This window comes from Musca autumnalis, unplaced genomic scaffold (assembly GCF_047663935.1).
Source record: "Musca autumnalis isolate F117 unplaced genomic scaffold, ASM4766393v1 scaffold_2, whole genome shotgun sequence".
Taxonomy (NCBI): Eukaryota; Metazoa; Arthropoda; class Insecta; order Diptera; family Muscidae; genus Musca; species Musca autumnalis.
This window is the reverse complement of record NW_027411755.1, coordinates 270,354,712-270,377,407: the sequence shown is the minus strand read 5'-3', so window position 1 is coordinate 270,377,407 and position 22,696 is coordinate 270,354,712. Positions and strand designations below refer to the sequence as shown.

The following is a 22,696-nucleotide window of genomic DNA, read 5'->3' as shown; positions in this document are numbered from 1 at the left end:
TGGTGGGTAATGCAATTTTTTTGTGAAAATAAAAATTTGAAAAATAGATTTGTTAGAAGGCGTGAAAAACGATTAGCTGCTATTCTACTCGCGAAAGACCACTACTTATTTTGAAGAAACGCGAAAATTGCTGATTTGCTTTCCATTTTTATTTTCTTAAACATGGAAATTTGACAAAAGACAATTGATTTTCAACAGCATTGCCATATTGAAATTGCTAAATTCAGTTGAAATTGCTAAATTCAGTTTAAATTTCCTTTGATTTTGGGCATTAAGAATGTGGATAATGCACGAATTAATTTGAATTAAGGCAGTTAATGCAAATTAACGCTGCCGTATGTCTAGGGTATAAGTGTAAACACCAGAGTGTATTTCAGGATTTCGTGAAATCCAGTGGATTTTGGATCGCAAATGCAAACTTGGCATAACACTTTTCCCATTGTGGCGATTTTGTGGAAACAAACAAGTGGCAGCTTTGCCAAAATCATCTGGGGTTTTTTGTTTTGAGAGACAATTGGTCTGTTCCTTTACTTCTGAAAATGGTAAAACCGGCAAAAGTAGTAAAAGTTGAAAACTGCTCCCATATGAATTGTATTGTGTCTGAAGTAAAGGAACGCTTTTCGAGTAAAAAGTTGTAAAAATTGAAGATTCTTGAACGTAAAGGAACAGGGCTAATTTATGAATGAATAGTTGCAAACAAACACGTCCACTAATCATTTCATTCATGAGTTTTTGCCCACTACCGTGTTAACGATGTGTGTGCTTGAGTTTAGAAAGCATTCGTTCATGTATCTTAAAGTGAGCAACACGAGACACGATCAGTTCGTCGTGGAGAGGCGGCATTCTGAACATAAATATTAGCAACGAAAGTATTGAATTTGACAAAAGCACGATCGCTCGCTTTATAACGTTTATTCATTACCACAAAATTTAAAAAATAATAAAATAAGAAGTAAAATTTATTAGTAAAAACATAATATTGTGTATTAAAAAATTTAACACAGGTGCGTTGCGTTTGTATGCTAATGCAGTAAATTCAAAAGTAATACATATAGTGGTCTGTCGAATCCGCATAGCAGTATATGATTCATACCACCGTGAGAATATCCTACGATCATTTGAAACACACAGCGTCATTTAATTCGTGGAATTCCTAGCAATACTTGCGTGAATCATTCTCGGGGCTAATTTTTTTTTCCTTTTTAATTTAATCGAAAAATACCAGTGCTTTTTCAGTTATCTCTATGTGTGACGGTGTTTAAAAAGTGTGGGCTTTAGTGACATGGTGGCGCCATAGCAAGTGAAAACCACAGAATGTCAAACCCCAATCTATCTATGGAATACAAATCGAAAAGAATGCTTTTCAAAATTTACGTGAAAAACGATTCCTTGCTGGTGGCGGTTTGTATTCGAATTTTATACATAACAAAATATATGGACGACTCGTTGAAAAGACTGCCGGCAGTTCGTTTACTATCAATGCATGCCGATTCATTTGAAAGTGAGAGGGAAGAATATCTGTGTGAAACGTCTACGGTTGTTAGTCAATATATCGGAACAACCACCGAGGGAAGAAGAAGCACCAGAGAAGAAAACCTACAAGACACTGAAGTAACGGAAACCAGCATTTCGACAAAGTTAAGTGAGAACACAAATGTTCAACTTGTTAAAGAAACACACTCTGTATTGCCAGCAGATGCAAACAACGTCCCTGCAAACAAATCGGATTGTGCAATCAGAAGAAGAGATCTAACACCTCCGCCCATAACTCCAGTGGAGGTGCCAGTTGATCCACGCGTTTGGAATTCCGACCACATATCAGCTTGGGTTAGATGGATGACAAAACAATTTAGTATAGAACCAGAACCAGATATAACTAGGTTCCCCACATCAGGAATCGAATTATGTTCGATGAGCCGTGCCGATTTCTGGGTTTGTGCTGGTTCAAGGCATGGAGGTATTTTGTTCGCCAAACATTTCGCTTGGACACTTCACAGTGTTACCGGTCGGGAAACAAGTCCTATGTTAAACGACAATGAACCAAGTAAGTTTTCGCAGATTAGAACTGGTTGTGTAGTATCTTTATTTCTTTTAGCGGTAGTGCTGAAATTATTTCAAATGTCACAAATAGCAAACGCCATATACATTATGCACAAGGCGAATTTAACAAGGTGATCCAATAGTTGACGTTAGGTTGTAGTCTTCATTTGCTGTCAAATTTTTTTTGTGCGAAATATCCACAAAAGTTAGAAGAAAACGTTAAAATATTATTCGCGAAGCTTAAACAAAGATGTTGTACACAGATATTTTTTATAGAAGCGAAATATTTGTTATTTATTTTTGATTAAAAATATGTTTTGACAGCAAATGAAGACATAGGTTGCTATTATTGTATCACCTTCTTTCTTACACCATGCATTATGCACAACTCATATTTATAGCAGATTTTACACAAACAGTAGTAATAATTTGTTGAATAGAGATTATTTAGGAATAATTTACATGAAACAAACCTATATTTTAATAACTAGTTTCATCATTTAAGGGTAGATGGAATGGAATTCAGAGTCGAGGCAAAATTCATATTCGAACATATTCAGGCACTTCATTTCATTTTTGCTTTTTTTGATCATTTTCTAGGTAACCCGCCGTTTACATATGCAAGTGAAAGCTCGAAAAATAATACACTTACACATGTTTACTAGCACACCAACCCAGCAAACCAATCGTATCGAAATCGGAACAAAATTCGGATGCTGCGTCCGATGTCGGATCCGAAACCGTTACGATATCACTATGTCTTAACGAAAGTTGTATGAAGTGGTTGACATAATTTCGGAATGAATTATCGGAGAGAAATCGGATCGATGTCGGAACGAAATCTGAAGAAAATCTGTGAGAAATTTGGAAGGGAAATTTATTTCCGACATTCGCTCGGATATCGGAACGAAATCCGTACAAAATTTGAACTATTACCCCTCCGAAAAAAATCGTTTAGAAATCGGAACGAAATCTGAACGATTTTGATTCCGAAATTGTTCAGACGTGTGGACATCTAAAATTTGGTTTGCTGGGAACTTTCAAGAGGTGTGTTCGTTTACTCAACAATTTGTACCAATTTTTACTAGTTCAGTAATTTGCGTAATCGGCTAAGGTCTTTTGCATTGTACTGTAGAGTAAACGAACAACATCCAGTAACAATTTGTACAAATTTTGAGTAAACGAATACTAACAGTCTGTTTATGTATGTCGATAAGAAAATTAATACGTAAGAAAAACTACCAAACTTGAGTGTGTTTTTCAAATTTGTTTTTTGTTTTGAAGCAAAAGCAAAGGAAATAATATTTCCAAAACTAATGTTTAGGTTGGGTGCCACCGTGGTGCAATGGTATGCACACCCGCCTTGCACGCTGAAGGTCGTGGGTTCGATTCCCGGCCAGTCAACATCAAACACTTTTCAACGGTGGCAAAATACCCCTCAGTAATGTTGGCGACATTTTCTGAGTATTTCAGCCTTGTACAACTTCTCTACAAGTGGTGTTTTAGACACGCCGTTTGGACTCGGCGATAAACAGTAGGTCCCATAACATTGAGCTAATATGAATCGGGGTGCACTCATTGATGTGAGAGAAGTCTCCCCTGTCCCGCCTGGGATGTTTGTGGAACAATGATTATTAGCTACGTTCCAGTACTTTTTTAATAACAAAAGTGTCAAAAGAGCAATTTGTTGAAAATGAGTCCAACACACACATTTATCCAAAATGTACGGGAACGGAAAAATGACAGAAACTTCAAAAAAAACTGGAACAAATGTCAAAGACGGCGTGTCAGCAAAACGGAAGCCGGCAAACATGTTGCACATTTTTGCACGCTCAAATTTATCGTGTAAAAAGTTTCTAAAGAGCGAGCCATTCAGCGCCATTTTTGTTCAAAGAGAAATAAACATTTTGCAACTTTTTTGGTGAACGGGAACGCATTTCGGAGAAAAATGTTAAAAATGTGTTAAATGTGTAAAAACTTTTTAGTTCTGGAACGAAGCTATTATTATATAAAGTTTAGGTGTTTTACATGCGCACACATTTTCGTTTCGAAATACATGAACAGGCTGTAATACTTGGTTTACATTTACCAAATCCGCTCGATTTCAAGTGTCAACTCCTTTGTGTATACGTCAAATAAAATCTCATCTGAAATCCATTGGATTTCATTTGACGTTTAATCAATGGAATTGACAGTTGAAATCGAGTTGATTTCGTAAATGTAAACTTATGCTTGGTTTATACTAGGCATCGTTTCGTGATTTCGAAGGCGTTTTGTGATTTCGGGACAAATTAAGCAAAATTTACCATGATTTTGCATACAAAAATTAAATCATCTCATTTCGTGATTTCAGCGAAATCAACATCGAAATGACAGTACTCATGATATACAACCCTGTGTTTGCCTAAAAAAGTACAAAAAGTTGCAACACTTTTTACGTATCACAATAAACAAGGTAGATGGCGAATTTATGCAACAAAAAATTGTAATATCAAAATTTGTAAACTAAGAAAAAAAAAATAAATACATTACTTTGTTACAATGTTAATTTTTCATTGTGTTCCTGTACTTTTTCGTGGTAAAATTAGCAAATGAGCGAAATGTCAAAAAATACCTTCCAAGACAAATTCGTTCAAACAGTGCGTATACGCAAAAACTGCAGAAATTGCAAAAACTCTACCAGAAATGTCAAAATCAAAGTATCAGATGACAGCGAAGAAGCTGCTAGTTACTTTCTACTCGGTCAAATTTGTATAGCAGAAAATTTTATTTTTGCTCCATTTTTGTATAAAGAGAAGTGCGAGTTTAGTATATGAACGCGTTTCTGGCAAAATAGTGGAAGAAGTACTAGTTTGCAGGTTCTGGAACACAACTTTGTACTTGTTCCAGAACCTGCAAGAATCTAAAAAAATTTAGTACGATAACAATTTTTCCATTAAGCGGGGTACACACCATCAGTTTTGACTGTCGATTTTTCGGAAATATCGATAAGTCTCAAACTGTCCAGCAACCACAAAATATTTTGTGGTTGAATGATGAATGACAAAAATGAACGGCCACACTAGCAAGCAACAACAAAGCTGTCATTCAAAACTGACAATGTGTACCTAGCTTTATGTTATCGAACAAATAGTTAAAAATTGTAGATTCTAACAGTTCTGGAACAGACCATTTATCAATCAAAATTTCTAATTTTGGTGCTATTAGGATAAATTTTTTTGTACATTTGTTAGTATTATACACAGGAATTATGACATATGTACATATACACAATTTTACGATGAATTTCGAAATAAAGCAATCGTATATTTTTAACGACAAATTAAATTTACAACATCTTGTTTTGAAAATTCATATTCGATCAGCTGCACATATGCATCTACCTAGATTATTGTGATATGTTTCAAATCAACAAAAAATAAGTGTAAACAACGGGGTGTATTTTAGGATTTCGTGAAATCCAGTGGATTTCGGAGCTTAAGTATAAACCAGCTATTAGTAGAACACACATAAGCTCTGTTCCTTTACGTGCCTGAGGTTACCATTTCTTACCATTTTTAACCTGCAAAGTGTTCCTTTACTTTAAAAAGCATACAATTTATATGAGACCAGTTCACCACTTTTACCATTTTTTGCCACTGTTACCATTTTTAAAAGTAAAGGAACAGAACAATAATACGACAAAACACAATAAAAATTGGAAATTTTGCAATATGTGTGGTATTTGAACACATACATCGTCACAATTGGCATCAATGAAAAGGCCATGCGTCCACCTTTGCGCTCATAAAGCAAAATAGCTGTCAAGTATGCATTCTCGTTGCAAAATAAATTATTAAATAGAAATTATCAGACTATTGTTCAAAAGTTTGGTCCATTGGCTTCGCCAAATATCATCCGATTATCATCCATAGGTGTAGGCTAGTTCTTTCTAACCATGGATGATGTTAAACAGTATATCTGAACTACAATAGCAGTAATATTCCTTTAAAATATGAACTTTCCTGTGGACTAACGACCTTTCGTGCTTGCAACCTTTTCCGACAAGGGCAAAACATATAGAAAAACGCGACATACTACCATTTTCTTTGTATTAGACGACATATTTTGACTTGTACTATCATTCTGTAACAGAAACGCAATTTCCAAAAAATGGACTTACGACCTTTTCCGACAAGGCAGACGATATTCAATTTGTGTATACTGATTTGAAAGAATAAGCAAACCAATAGAAAATATTTATTCAGCTGCTTGCTATGCCCTTCCATTACTGATTGTACCATGGCCAGGGACTTGAAGCGTTCGCCCATACGAATATCATGTTGCGTTTGTTAAAAGTGTAAAATTTATTGTGCCGCGTAAAATTTTAAATATTTTGACATTTGAGGTTCCCAATGACTTCTCCACTAAAAATTGTCAATATAGGTCCACGTTTCGGTAAAGCCCGATTTCAAGTATTTTGACGTTTTTAGCTACATTTGCAGACCGAATTAGCTATAATTTGTCATTTAGGGTTCCCATTGATCAAGAATCTTCTCCAACAAAAATTATGGACATAGGCCCACGTTTTATTGTAGCCCCCATATAACGGTACCGACCGATCAGAGTATTTCATGGTGGAGGGTATAAAGAGTTCGTCCGAACTTACCGCTTTTTTACTTGTTTATTTTTTAACAATAAACTGAAACTTTAACTTGTATTGATGTGCTTATATATACAGTAATTAATTCATGAACATTGGTTACATATTACATTGGTTATATATTGATTTTTCATTCACAAAGCCTCGATACAGGGGAAGATTTGAGAACCCGTAAGAAATCGTTCTAAAATATTGTTTTCAATTCCAACACTATTAACTTTTACCTACGTAACATTGTTATTCTTTCCTTAGAAATACGCCAATTTCAATTATATAATTAATGTTGGCGAAATTTCCTGAGTATTTCAGCCATGTAAAACTTCTCTACAAATGTGGTGTCTTAGACACAACGTTCGGACTCGGCGATATACTGTAGGTCCCATATCATTGAGCTAATATGAATCGGGGAGCACTCATTGATGTGAGCGAAGTCTTCCTTGTCCCGTATGGGATGTTTGTGGAACAATTATTATTATAAAATCCTCGATTCTATCTTCCTCATAGAATTCCTAAAGGCTCTGGGAACGAAATCCACATAACATTGCCACAACTAGAATAGCGACCTCCACCATAGGAGGGGGTATATTAAGTTTGTCACTACGTTTGTAACTACTCGAAATAATCATTGTAGACCCCACAGACTATATATATTCTTGATCAGCGTGCAATTCAACATCGATATAGCCATGTCCGTCTGTCTGTGGAAATCACTCTAGCGTCCGAACGGATTGACGTAGGTGGATGAAATTTTGGGGAAAACTATTATTTGTACGTAGGACTTTTGGTATTGAAAGCGGGCTATGTAGGTCCACGCTTTCGTATAGCCCCCATACAAAATGACGCGTGACGCGTCGTCGTTTTAAGGAATGTTTAAGATATTTGTTCCATTTTACCACCGAATTGGTTGTAACTTTGTATTTTGTGTCTCCAGAGGACAAAAACCATTCCTACCAAAGTTGGTTTATATAGGTCCACGTTTTGATATATCCCCCATAGGACGATATCTCCCGATTTTCGGTATTTTGAAGGGTTTGGCCTCATTATCACACCGTGATGGCTGAAATTTGGTATTTAGTCTTCGTTGGGGGTATAGAACTTTCCCCCAGAAATTTGTATGTATAGGTCAACGCCATCATATAGCCCCCATATAACGGTACCTTCAGATCTTCGGTATTTTGAAGGTTGTGGCCACATTAATCCACCGAAATGGCTGAAGTTTCTGGTGGAGGGTATAAAAAGTTCGGCCCGACCGAAATTAACGCTTTTCCTACTTGTTTAAATGTTACCGAATCCCTCATTCGACATTAAAATGAAAATATTCGGTATTGAAAAAAGTCTATTACACCTTAGGGTGAAACGAAGAATCTTATGGTAGCGAATTTGGAGTTTTTAAATTTCATTCTACCTTCTTTAATATGCCTTGGTGATTTCACCCAATTTATCAAATGCATTATTATTAAGAATTAATAGTATGAAAACGTAAACAAAAATATTGACACCTTGAAGGACTTTCATTCAAAATAGTCCTTTTGTTGTAGTTTCTGGTTCGCTTTATTAATTGCATCATGGTGTAGTATATCAAACTTATTATTTTCGAGAATGAAAAGACAATGTTAATGAATTAAATTTAAATGATGATTTTTTTAATACATACATATGTATGTATGGAGCATGCTATGTGTGGGAATGATTTTTTTATTTGACAGGTTAATTCGTAGCGTGACATTTGCTTAAATTGCGATTTAAGATGTTGCTTAATTTACTCGTTTTTACAAACGTATTTTTAAATCCAGCACACTTCGACCAAATTCACATGAAAGTCTCCATCTACTCTTGTGGAGATGACACAAAGATAGAAGCACAAAAAGTCATGACATGCCCCGGCTCACTGACCCCTGCTGTTTGCTTGTGATTCCATTGTTTGCCAACGGAATTCAATGATTCCGTTTCCCCGCTGAAGCATCCAGAGGATTATTGTGATTTTTATTAGATACCACATCCTGTGAGAAATTATCATATTTACATCGTTTATTACAGTTCATCACTTTAACTTTAGGTATTCGAGGCAATCCCATTCCAGCAAACAATGCTCTTGTTGGTTGAGGTAAGCTAGATACGCGTGGGGAGAAGATGATGTGAGGCTTTGGCGGAATGAGTAATTTATAGTCGTGGAAAAGTTAAAAGTTAATAACATTTAAACACCTTCGAATTGTTTTTCCGTCGAGTAGTCTGTTTTTAGGCCATAAAGGATAATAACATCTCCAAACATTGTGAAATTATTGTTAAAGGTTGGCTGGCAATACACATACATACATATCTATATAAGAATAAATGTACATATCTCTGCAAGTACATATATCTTAATTCGATATTGCACACACGTTTCCCTGAGTATGTGTAAGCGTTTGTTTTTCAACTACTGCATTAGTTATGTTCACCCACCCACCCCATTTGAAAGTAAATACATTGGTTTGTATGTACATATACCTACATACATATATGTATGCTCTGGGAAAATGTTTCTTATCACTTAATGAGGAACGGTTTTTGTTGACCGCTTTGTCCATTTGCTAAAGGGTGTGAAAGGAATGACCTGTAATATATTTGAATTTATCAAAATTCACAGATCTTCTCATACGCCTGGTAAGTGTAAACAAAGGATGCACATATCAGGCCTTTCAATTGACCACAGACTCAGTAAGTCTTAGATTTGGCATTCCCTTGAGGACTATTGATGCCAAAGTGGTAAACACTTACAGATCCTTATCGAAGCTTCTTTAAGAACACTTAATTTAACTCCTTTAGCACAACCATTTACACATTCAATTTAGACATTGAAGCAATAATAGCAATGTCTAGTAGGTACTCGTTATTTGGTAACGATTGTTACCGCTACTGGATGTTTTCTTCCAAGTTTTTGCTGAACGTATGTGGGTCGATATCGCGAAATGACTACAATGGACATTTGAAAACGGCCATATGCGAAAATGGGTTTAAATAAATATTTTTCGGCTGATAAGATAATTTTATGCATTAACTAGCAGACGCCGTCGTAATGAGTTTTAATGACAACTTTTTATGGACTTTATGCTTGACAATTCAAAAACAGGTATTTTCTACTTCACTTCTTCGGTCCATTGTCAAACCGAGGAAGATTTTAAATTTATCAACAGATTTTGTCTGTAACCTTTTGTTTCTCTTACAGACTTTGTCGGATTTTTTCGACCATTGATGCTGTTTAAGATTTATTATCGTCCATGTTCCCTATCTTTATTCTAAAGCGATCTAATTATATAAGTTAAAAAAATGGCTAAGTCTCTTATTGAGACTTATATGTTTTAGTTTTTCATGGCTGATGGACCATTGAACCGAAATTCGTCTACAAACACATATGTGTATAGCATTTTAGACCACGGGAGATTCCTGAACATTTTCTGAAAATTGCATGAAATTAGTTTCAGTAGTTTTAGAAAAATAACATATTTAACAAATATTAAAAAAGAAATATTTATTTAAAAAAGTGGTCCGGTATTTTGGCTCCAAATATGTACATATGTATGTATGTATGCTAAAGACTAATATAATCATAAGTTTGGCTTATACTTATAACGTTTAAAAGTAAGGCGTGGGGAAGGTACCCACATAACAACGGCAAACATTGAGCATTGCTGCAAATGATGGAAATCGGTTTAGTAGTATTGGAGATATAAAATATTTAGTACCTAAATTGTAGATTAATCCATACATTTTTAAAACGGTACATGCGTAATTTTTGAAAATGTAGGGTTTTTTTTAATATCGCATAGGGGAGGGGGCGGGGTACCCCCTCTGGAATTGACTAAAATATGTAGCCTGTTGTCCCTGTACATTCCCTGAATTTCAGGAAAATCGGTTCAGTAGTTTTTACAGAAAAAAAATTAAATTGAAAAGTGAAAAAAAGTGGGTGTGGTAAAATTTTCTTTCCATAACAACCTAAATTGAGTTATGACGGCATTTGATTTCTATTCAAAAAGTTATTCAAGAAAATATGCATCCTTTTTTCAACGGGGGCCATCGCTGTACATTTCCTTACAATTTCAGGAAAATCAGTTCAGTAGTTTTTGCGTAAAAGTGGGCGTGGTCAAATTTTCTTTGCATAAACCTAAATTGAGTTATGACGAACATTTCAAAAAAAGAATTATCCAAATCGGTGCAGCCGTTCTCAACTGATGTCATTACCAATGTTTTTATTTATGGATTTTAAGAATATTTTCAACCCACGGGAATGACAGTAGTATCACGGAAATTATATTTCAATTGGTCCGTTCAAGAACCTGCAAGAAGCTACAATTTTTTTACTACGATAACATTTTTTCCTTTATGTTATCGGAAACAAAATTAAAAATTAGTACATTCTTGCAGTTCTGGAACAGAACAAATATTATATTTTGTAAAGGCCTGGGTACATAAGCTGCCTCGCCTGCTTCCCTTGCCTGGCTGCTTCATTTCTGACATAACAAAAATAAAAGAATAACGAAGGCCGAGCCAATTTTGAACTAGGTTGCCCTAGGTTCCTTTTCCTCTGAATTTCTGCTTTTTTGATGGTTCCATGTTGTATTTGATGGTATGTTTAATAATTCCATTATAAATTTATTTAACAATTATCATATCAAAATTTGTTATAAAATATATATAAAGACTATAATAGAAGACTTAAAAAATGAACAAATCTTTACCATAAATTTGGAAATAATTTAAATAACGGAAAAATATACTTACCGCGGGAATGACAAAATTTCAGGAATATACACAAAAGATAGTAAACACTTCAACAGCTCTCAAACAACTGACTACATGTTTCACTTCTAAAGATTATCTGTAAAACTAACAGAAATTGTCGTTACATTTATTCTTAATAAACAAAATTATTAATTTAAGTTGACTTGGTTCATTCTTCTTGAATATCTTGACGCAGTTCATTTATAAAACATATTTTGAAATATTAAGCACAAAACGATTGGACACACGCCATGGTAATGACGATTTGCACTTTGCGACTGTTCTTTATTCTTTTACCAGAAATGAAGCGACGCGAGCAAGAAAAACCCATTGAGTTTTGACCTTTGAAGTAGTAGAAATACAATAGATTTGTTTTGCTTGCGTGTCTTGATTTCTGGTTGAAGAATAAAGAACGGCCGAGACGAAATTGAAATAGGTTAATTTTTTTCATTTATTCTTTTACTAGTGCAAAGCGAAGAAAGCAAGCAACGAGTTGATTGAGTTAAGGCCTCGACACATAAGATGCAGGACATTCTTGCTGAAGTCCTATCTGATAAAACACTAAAGGCCAAGTTCGACCTAGTAAAAAGATTTCAGAATCACATTTGAATTAGGTCGAACTCGGTCTTTAGTCATTTACCAGATATGACTTAAGCAAGAATGTCATGTTTCTTATGTGTCGAGGCCTTTAGGATCTTTAGTCTTCTCTTCATGTCAGGTACTTGCAACATAACAGTAAAAATGGTCAAATACCAATTCGGTGATGCAACTACCTTATTAAATGTGCCTTGGTAGCAAAGAATGCGCTATTCTCCGGTTACAATATTGTCAATCTACACAGCAATTCATTCGTTGAAAATGTTGCTGAAGTCGGGCTTTACTGTAATATGGAGGCTAAACTAAACATTAGCAAATATTACAAACAAAATAAAAACAAGTAAAAAGTCGTTAAGTTCGGCCGGGCTGAACTTTTTATACCCTCCACCATAAAATAGTCTTAATTAAAATGGAATAATTAGTTTCCTTTCACAATTTTAGGTGGACAAAATGTTCGACCACAAATACCCCAAATGCCTAAATTACACTGTGCAACATTTTCGAGGTAATTTTGTACAAACAATTTCAAATGCGGTTTTATGAAAGCACAGACGCAATAGACAAAAACCCTCTTTGCGTTTTGTTTTGTTAGATCGGATTCGGATTTTATGGCCCTATCTACACATGTCTAAATATTGACTTTTTAAAGAAAATCGGGGCTATATCTTTGAAACCAATACGAATCTTTCCATGATATCCGCAGCAAACTTGTAGATAAGAACAAGCAGAATGTATTTGGAAACATAATGAACAGGAATAACATCATTGATTGCCTCAAATTTTATAATGTATCTAAAATTTCCGTGTTTTGTACATATTTCGCAGCGTATTTCCAAAACCGTCAAATTTTTCTTAATGTTATTTTTGGGAAAAATATACGCTGGAATGTAGTGCATAACTCTTTAGAACATATCATTGTTGCAAAATTCCTCTATCGCTTTGTTTCGATCATATTTTTCAACGACAATTTGATAAATATATCAGCAATACATTGAAATTTAAAATATGAGAATAAGCAGCCTGGGTGAACGTTGTTTGAAATATGTTTTGTAGAAAGTATGATATGAAATACCGCCTAAACAACATGAAATAAGTGTTTTACAGTTTCGGAATGTTCTGAAGAATTGCTGAGGACATTATTTGGAAAATTTTTGCGAAAAGCTACTTGGATCAACTCTCAATAGTTTGGCAGTTACTGACCATAATTCCAAAAATTATGTAATCTTTCCCATATTTTATCACTTTTGATGCGCTATATGCGTTTTTTCGTAGTTCGTCTGATTGACATATAAGTTCTCCTACTTTAGGACTACAATATTGCTGAGGACTGCAAAGCAAAATTCGTACTAGTTTATGAGATAAAGCAAATTGAAAAAAAGGGTCGTTTTAGCCCGGTATAGATGAGGCCATAAAATCTAAACCCGATCTAAAAACCCGAAACCCAACTTGGGGTTTTGTAGTCTTAATATGTTCTTTCAGAAAATGTCCACTAGAAATTGTTTGCATTTTCAGTGTTGCACAGTGTTATCTAATCTAAAAAATGTGTTCAGCCAGGTGAAAGGTACCACCTACGGGGTTATATCAAAGTCTTAGGTCCACTATATATACAATTATTGGTTGAAAAGTTTTACAACTGTAGGGGACCTCAAAAGTCAAATTACGGGTACTTCCGTCAAACAATGTAGCTAAGACCCTATACCGAAAATCGGGAGGTACCGTTATATGGGAGTTATACCAAAACATGGACCTACATATGTCTTGTTGTATAGTATATAAATAAATATATTTAAAAAAATATTCCCAACAATATGGTCGTTAATGTTGACAAAGACACTATGCACCTAAACGGCAAAGATTTCAAAGAATCTTAATTTCCAAAAAGATGAAATTTCACACCCGTCCCGTGTTTTGCTTACATCTTCATGTAAGCTTTAAAACCGTCATATTTCCAGTTCTACTTTCACAATCTGATTGGCTTTTTCTGTCATTTGGGAAAATTGAGTCTTGTTGCATAGTAAATTGTTAAAATGTAAGGTCCGGATTGTCGAGTAGAACAATCTCACTATTTGTTACACGTAGAGCACTTTTTACTTCTATATTTCATTTAAGTGTTCGGTACTAGCAATTACAATTTAAAAAAGTATTATTATATGACTACCACGAGTGATTTAATCATAGAAAATGCGGACAATTTGATAATTTGGACACTGCCGAAATCTGTGGTGTCCGGGTTATCGAGATTATACTGTATATATCCAAATCTGAACCGATTCTTACCAAAATAAATATGAATCGCCCTAGGGCCAAAGAAATCTTCTCCAATTTTTATGCGAATTGGTCAATAAATGTGACCTGTACTTTGTTTTAAAAAATACATGGCCCGACGGACAATCCTAAAGGGACTCAGAAAGTGAATCTATGCAGATTATCAAAATGAACTATGGGTCTATTTCATTTCCTTTTGCATGTTGCAAACTCATTCACTAAGACATAATACCCATAGGGTATTAAAATATGGTTATATATGTTTTTTATATGTTATATGTTTTTAGTAAAATATAAAAGATTTTATGTAATATTCAATATTTTCTTAGTCGTACTATAAGACTTTTCATTTGTCAATTTCATTGTGTATTCGTCAAAAAAATGCTCATAAAGAAGCTATAACCCAGCAAAAAGTTTGCATCCACGGAAGCAGTTAAATCACTGGTGCAAGTGTCACGAAGTGCTTCTTTTTCTATGAATTCCTCAGTGAATTTTACAAGGGAGCGCACAGAAAGGAAGCACTCCATTTTGCTTCCGCAGCACGCAGTTAGGAAGCACTCCATTTTGCTTCCGCAGCACGCAGCTAGGAAGCACTCCATTTTTACAATTTTTACCACTTTTACGAGTTTTGCGTTCCCGTACACAAAATTTGTATGAAAATCGTTTACGACTTTTACCACTTTGTAAAGTACGGGAACAGGCCATTAATAAGACATTTTAATTTTATTCTTATAGGCCGTTTATATATAACAAGGTTAACCCAGTGGGTCAGGGTTTCAAATGTCATTTCCATTGTATATACTTCAAACAAATCCTCAAAAAGAAGGTTAACCCTGCAAAAAACTATAATATAAACGCCGTATTACTTTAATTTCATTTGTTGAATGAAAATTGAATTTTTTATCGTTTATACATAAAAGTGCTTGTTGGATGTAATCCAAATGTGAGGAAAAGGATTGCCTTTTTCATTAGTCCACTGGAAGCGCATCCATGCATGTAATGAAATCCTCACTCCAACTTGCACCACTTCCATTTTTTTTTGCTGGGAATATAAACAGACTATTAGTGTCTAGCTCATTTGTTTTTCTGCCAGAAAATTTTGGCCGAGCAGAAACTATCAACATATTTGGATATGTTGATTTGACATTTCTGATTGAGTTTTTGAACAAATTTGTATAGGAAAGCAACTTATGTTGTAAAAAGAAGGCTGGGTTATAGGAAATTTTCTCACCTTGTGAAAACTCATTTTGTTTATATCTTTGTATATTCAAACCTGTTAGTCCAGATTTATTGCTGTGGCGGAATAATAATAACATAATAACCTGCTAAGAAATCGACGTTTAACGACAATAAACTTAATTTAGAACACTTTTTGATAATTTTCCAAATTTAATTTGATGATTTTCGTCAAAAAGATTACTTGTATATTTTGTGCATATGCAAAAAAATAAGAAAAAAAAATATGAGCCCGTCATTGCATTTAGTTTTCTTCAAAACGAATTTTGTTCCAATCAGAATTTTCGTATCTTTATTAATAAAAATATGCAAATATGCAAAATCCGATGTCTATTTATTACACATGTATGCAGGTCAAATTAATCATTTTGCCTTGGTTTCTCTATAACGTAGTAATTCTTCGGCCCCCAAGTGCTATGATATAGAGAAATTCGACTGTATTATATTTCAGGAAAAAATCGGATTTTTGTTTTTGCTCTTCTTTGGTAAAAGAAATGAAATGAAGTACAAATCAAATTTACTTTTAAGTTGTAGACTTTTTTTAAGTTAAACAATCACAATTTTAAATTTGTTTGACCACATTGCACACCTACAGCGATTGTTTTGTATATTAAACTTTGCTGTGCGATAATCAAAACACTTCCTTTAAAAAGAGATTTTGGTGTTATTGGTTTATGTGAGACCTAAATGAGTGCATGCGCAAATTTTATTTCAAGATTGTCAGCCCGATGCTGAATTCGTTCCTTATAGTTGTGGCTGGTCTGTTGATGTGGTATGTTTTTGTTGTTGAATTCATTTCATGCTGAAGTGACGACGGTTGGCATGAGTTCGTGGCACCACATCGTTGTCATTTCTGTATTTGAAGTAAAATCGTGTTTGAAATAAAATCGACGGGGACAACAATGTCAGTTATCAGAAAAGCCTTCAACGTGACGGACGCAAAATATATGAAAGTGCTAGGTCGACTTTGATTTCTCGTCTTTTGTGTTTTAAAAATAGAGATATTTTTTATTCGTTTATTCTAAATAACCGGGAACCCAAACATTAGAAATAACCTGTAAATTAAATTAACAATGAGCGTGAGTGTTGATGTGGGCGTTATGTGGCGCTTATCGGAGGATATAAACCGACGCTATGGAGTTCGCATGCAGCCACCGCCACCGCCGAGTCATCATCCGCATTATCAAGTACATCCGCGACATCCTCATCATACCGCAACAATGCGATCTGTACTCTTCAATGGTCTGTCAATAAAATATTTTTATTTTCTAATCGTATACACTATTGCGTAGCTGAAACATCGCTCGTCGAAAAAATATCAGCATCTAATGATTTGTTTTTAAAAGTAATGGTCTGTTTCCCTAAGCCTATTCGAATTCAAATTTGTTCGAATTACTACCAAAAAGTTAGTTTGAAATGTTCAAACAAGTTAAAAAGCTTTAAGTTCGCCGGGCCGAACTTTTCATACCCTCCACCATAAAATACTCTGAGCTAATATGGAGTTATTAGTTTTCTTTCTGTTGCGAAGGTACCTATGCACACAATTTTAGCTGGAGAAGTCACTTGACCACTAGAAACCCTAAGTGCCAAATTATAGCCAATTCGGCCGGAACATGTAGCTAAAAACTTCAAAATACCCATATATCGGTACCGTCATATGGGGGCTACAAGAAAACGTGGACCTATGCCCATAATTTATGGTGGTGAAGTTTCTTGGTCATTGGAAACCCTAAATGTCAAATTATAGCTAATTCGGTCTGAAAATGTAGCTAAAAGCGTCAAAATAGGTGAAATCGGGCGGGTCCGCTATATGGGGGCTGTACCAAACCGTGGACCCATGACCATAACTTATGGTGGAGAAATTTCTTGATGGCTAAAAACCCTAAATGCCAAAGCATAGCTAATTCGACCTGATCATATACCTAAAAACGTCAAAATACCGGAAATCGGGCTGTACCGCTATATGGGGGCTATAAGAAACCGTGGACCTATGTCCATAATTTTTGGTGGAAAGGTTTTTTGCTCACTGGGAACTCTAAATGTCAAATTATAGCTAATTCAATCTGAAAATGTCGCTAAAAACGTCAAAATATCTGAATTCGGGCGGTACCAAACCGTGGACCGATATAGCCCATCTTCGAACTTGATCTAAGTTCAGACCAAAAACACATGTGTACGAAATTTCAGCCCTTTGGCTCAACTCATTCGGAAGATAGCGTGATTACAACAGAGGGTCAGACGGACGGACAGGACTAAATCGACTTAGAATTTTACGCTGATCAAGAATATATATACTTTATAGAGTCGCAAATGATTATTTCGATGAGTTACAAACGGAATGACAAACTTAATATACCCTCCATATTATGGTGGAGGGTATAAAAACAGAAAGAAGTTTGGTAGTAGTTCGAAGTATTTGTATCCGAATCGTCGTAGTGAAATAGACCATCCCCCCATACCAGTTGCTGATATTATTCGAATGTTCGGCACAACTTTCGAAAACGACAATCACTGTTAAATGTTTGGCAAATGTTTTTCGTATGTACACAAACACCTTGTTCTTTAGTTCGTCAAAAGTTAGAAAACGATATCATTTTCGAACATTTGGTGAATGTCTTTTCTTCACAAGAAAAATTGTATCGAGAAACATTTTTACTTTTATTCAAAAAATAATTTTATGTTGTTTGTATAAAATTCCCATTTGCTTTTTTCAAATAATGTCGATATAAATGCTACGTATAATATAAACAATAAGTGTTGATAAATGCAACATATTTTAAGGATTTTGTAACAGTTGCTACTCATATAAAACTATTTTGGTGGTAGGTATCGATTGTACGTAATATTAGCAACAATAACATAAGGAAGAATATCACCATTCTTATCATATTCCCTGATAATACGTACTTCTGAAATAACTGATCCATATACACAATTTAAAAATTTCTCTTCATATGTATAGTAATATGACAATTTAGGATTCGATTAAAAATACCCATTGTCGTATTTCTCCCCACCACATCATCAAAATTCTGAAAAAATAATACCCCATGTTTACATTAGAGCTTGTCGACTTAACCTCCTTTATGAGTATTTATACATATACGCAATTGATTTGGAAATGTAAATCCAATGGATATACTGCACTCATATGTAAACGTACCTTTATAGTTTCAACCCCGAATTTTTAATTTGTCGGTCGAATCGTTCTACATGTAATTTGAAATATACATAATCATTTTATATCCAATAGTAATTTAAAATTGTCCATTAAATAATTTGAATTATTGGTCTGTTCCTTTACTTTTGAAAATGGTAAAACTGGCAAAAGTAGCAAAAGTTGTAATCTACTTCCATATGAATTGTATGGTGTCTGAAGTAAAGGAACGCTTTTCGAGTAAAAAGTTGTAAAACTTGAAGATTCTTGCACGTAAAGGAACAGGGCTTATGTTGACATGGAATGCGTATTATTTCGTTTAAAGTTTAATAGGTCTGTTCCAGTACTGCAAGAATCTACTAATTTTTACTATTTTTTCCGATAACATAAAGGAAAAAATGTTATCGTAGTAAAAATAGTAGCTCTGCAAGATTCTGGAACAGAGCAAATTTTTATTGCCCTTTCATTGTAAAATTACTTATCGGCTTTTCATTGTAAAATAACGTGCATCTTCTTTAAGCTGGGTACACATTGTCAGTTTTGAATGTCGATATTTCGCAATTATCGATAACTGTCAAACCGTCCAGCAACCACAAAACATTTTGCGGTTGCATCATGAATGACAAAAATGAACGTCCACACCAGCAACAACAAAGCTGTCATTCAAAACTGACAATGTGTACCTAGCTTTAAAATTCCGTCATTGTACCGATATTCGTCGCTAACATGTTTGTATCGATAACTTTGAGTTGCAGAATAGCACTTTCGGTATTTCAACCGAACGATATCGGTTCTGTAAAAAAAGTTACAGAACCCACTACTGAAATCCATTATATTTCATTTGACGTTTAAGCAATGGAATTGACAGTTGAAATCGAATGGGGTTTCGTAAATGTAAACTTACTATAACTCCTCCTTTATGTCAAATAAAATAATTTTGATTATAGTTTCTGCCATCATTATAGTATTTAGGACCATGCCAAAATCATGGATGTTAGGAATCGTATGTCAGCTATATATTCACTGGACAATAGCCGTAGACTATCCCCGCATTTTCACATACAATATCAGGAACCTGATGACGTTATTTAAGTTTATAGTACTAAAATACGTAATTTTACAAAGTCCGATCTCGGTTATCAATATTTACCCTATATATATTCACCATAGATATTTCAAAAATAGTTTGGAACGAACACACACAATCTTCTGAAAGAATTTATTATGAAAAAACATCAATAAAATATATTTTGTGACCGCAGATAACGAAAATGTGAATAAAAACGGTAGAATATGGTCCTTAATCATATATAAAAAGCGAAATCTTCTGGAGATGTTAAATATTATAGCTACATATTTCTTTTGTTCAGACACTCATAATGAAATTTGATTTGGAACATTTCTTTTTTTGACACAATCCCCAATAATGGAAGTATTTTAGGAGATTTTGACTCAGTATTGAATAAGGGCCACTATTACATGTGTTCTTTTACTATCTGATGGATTTGAAAATGCGAAATAAATCAATCATCACTTTTAACTTTAAGTTAACCGGAACGCTATAAATCTGTTCGGTAAATCCAAACTATAACAAAAGGAGACTTATAATAATGGGGGTAAAAGTTTAACAAATAATTTCTACCTATAATATCTAATTTTGTTACGTCATTTTCTTAACAAAGTATTTTACTTAGATATCTAGTTTGTTCTCGGAAATTTTGTGTAGAATATTTCTTCTTTTAACACATTTCGTCTGAAACTAAATTTCATGTTACTTTCATGCATCAACTCGAAAAAGGAACAAAACAAATTTATTCAAAAAATATTTGGGTGTTTTGTTGACAAACTTGATGTATATATTTTCTTGATATATATTGTAAAAACATGTTTCATTTATTCGGCAACGTATATTGAAATTTGATGGAGAATATTTTTGTCGTTGACGTCTTCTATCTACAATGAAGTTTTGTGGCACAAAACTTAATAAACTCAGATAAAGTACAACATTAACCCCAAAATGTTATTTTACTGTTGGCAGATTCCTGGCGTTTAAGTACGATTTACAGCTTTGGTGTATTCGGAGACCTATAGTTGGTCTGTTCCTTTACTTTTGAAAGTGGTAAAACCGGCAAAAGTAGCAAAAGTTGTAATCTGGTTCCATAAGAATTGTATGGTGTCTGAAGTAAAGGAACGCTTTTCGAGTAAAAAGTTGTAAAACTTGAAGGTTCTTGCACGTAAAGGAACAGAGCTAGTATATGACAAATAATTTTGTAGAATATTTTGAGCTGATACGATCACATTTTAAAGGAGTTTTTAAACGTTTTTGAAAAAAGAGACCAAAAAGACCGGTTTAGTGACTCGCATGAGGGTTAATTTTTTTTCATAAAAAGATACCCCGCATTATTGTCAGTAATATTGCCAAAGACACTTTATACCTTACATACAAGGATTCCAAGGAATCTGATGTCGAATATTTCAAAACCTGTAGAAATGGGCGGAACTTGCCACGCCTATTTAGCTTACTTCCCGACGTAAACTTTCAAAACGCCGACACACGTGAATTGTCTATTAATTAGTTTTTGTGTTGTACAGTGTAATTACACAAACTTATTTTAATCTAATCCGTATATTTATTACAATTAAAGAAATTAAATTTTCACAACCCACAAAAGTATACTACTAATGTCCCTAAAAAGTAAAATTAAATACAACAAAAGTCTATTGCATAATATAAATAACGGTAAAATCTATGAATGTTGACAATTTTGTGGAAAAAGTGTACATTAGGGTTATGACTTTTTGACATTATTTCTTAAAAATTATTTCCTGTAGTGAGAGTGAATGAACTTTTGCCTATTAATGTCTAAAATAAGGCTCATTCCATTTTATTATAAAGAAAGTTCTTCAGAAACCACTTTGAAAAACATGTTTCTATAAAAAAAAATTCAAAAAACTATTTCCTGTTGCACGAATGAATGTCCTTATGCCTATTTATGCCATTTGAATAATGAAACAAGTAAAAAAGCATCAGTCGGCTTTGCCGACAGAGATATACACTCAGCCTATGTGAATTCAAAATTTCATCTACGGACAGATCGAATGTATTTAGGGTCTTTTCAGAATTTGGTGGCCCTTTTTTGACATTTGAACTTGCCGATTAGTTCAGAAGTGTTGCGAAGGAGGAACTTAAAGGAATGGACCGCTTTGGTTCGAGAGTTATCGTGCTCCTCACCCACTACATATGGTGATATGGGGATTTTTACACCTTTCGGACTGTTTTCACAAGAAGTAGGGACTTGCCCTGACTAAACTTTTACCGTCGTATTTGAAGCAGCGAATGCAAGTTGCTTCAACAAAAATCAAAGTGATTCGAGAGCAGGGCTTAAAGTGAACTTATCCGAAATGTTGTGTGGGAAGTACCCGAAGGAGTGGACAAATATAGTCCATATTCGAACCTGGTATATAATAAGTATATGTAAAGTATGGACCAAATCCGTCACTTCCATCAAGATGCATCGTGCGCACAAGTTTTCCGAACATTTGTATACCCTCCACCATAGGATGGGGGTATATTAAGTTTGTCACTACGTTTGTAACTACTCGAAATAATCATTGTAGACCCCACAAAGTATATATATTCTTGATCAGCGTGCAATTCTATATCGATATAGCCATGTCCGTCCGTCTGTGAAAATCACTCTAGCGTCCGAACGGATTGACGTAGGTTGATGCAATTTTGGGAAAATATGTTATATTTACGTAGGACTTTTGGTATTGAAAGCGGGCTATGTAGGTCCACGCTTTCGTATAGCCCCCATACAAAATGACGCGTCGTCGTTTTAAGGAATTTTTAAGATATTTGGACCATTTTACCACCGAATTGGTTGTAATTTGGTACTTTGTGTCTCCAGAGGCCAAAAAATATTCCTACCAAAGTTGGGTTATATAGGTCCACGTTTTGGTATAGCCCCCATATAAGGCCCCATATAAAGTACGCGTCA

At 34.5% G+C, this 22,696-nt stretch overlaps 1 protein-coding gene across 3 annotated transcripts in view; it reads left to right on the top strand.

Annotated features, from left to right (window-relative positions):
• LOC141392057 (uncharacterized) overlaps positions 1 to 22,696 on the top strand; it is a 53,511-nt gene that overhangs the window by 8,085 nt on the left and 22,730 nt on the right. The window contains exons 1-2 of one of the 3 annotated variants that reach the window (XM_073964997.1): positions 716 to 1,004; positions 1,237 to 2,044. In XM_073964997.1, coding sequence (XP_073821098.1) covers positions 1,315 to 2,044 — 730 coding nt within the window. In that variant the 5' untranslated portion in view covers positions 716 to 1,004; positions 1,237 to 1,314. Of the gene's footprint in view, positions 1 to 715; positions 1,005 to 1,225; positions 2,045 to 22,696 lie in introns of those variants that run through there. The other 2 variants (XM_073964996.1, XM_073964998.1) reach the window with 2 other exon arrangements.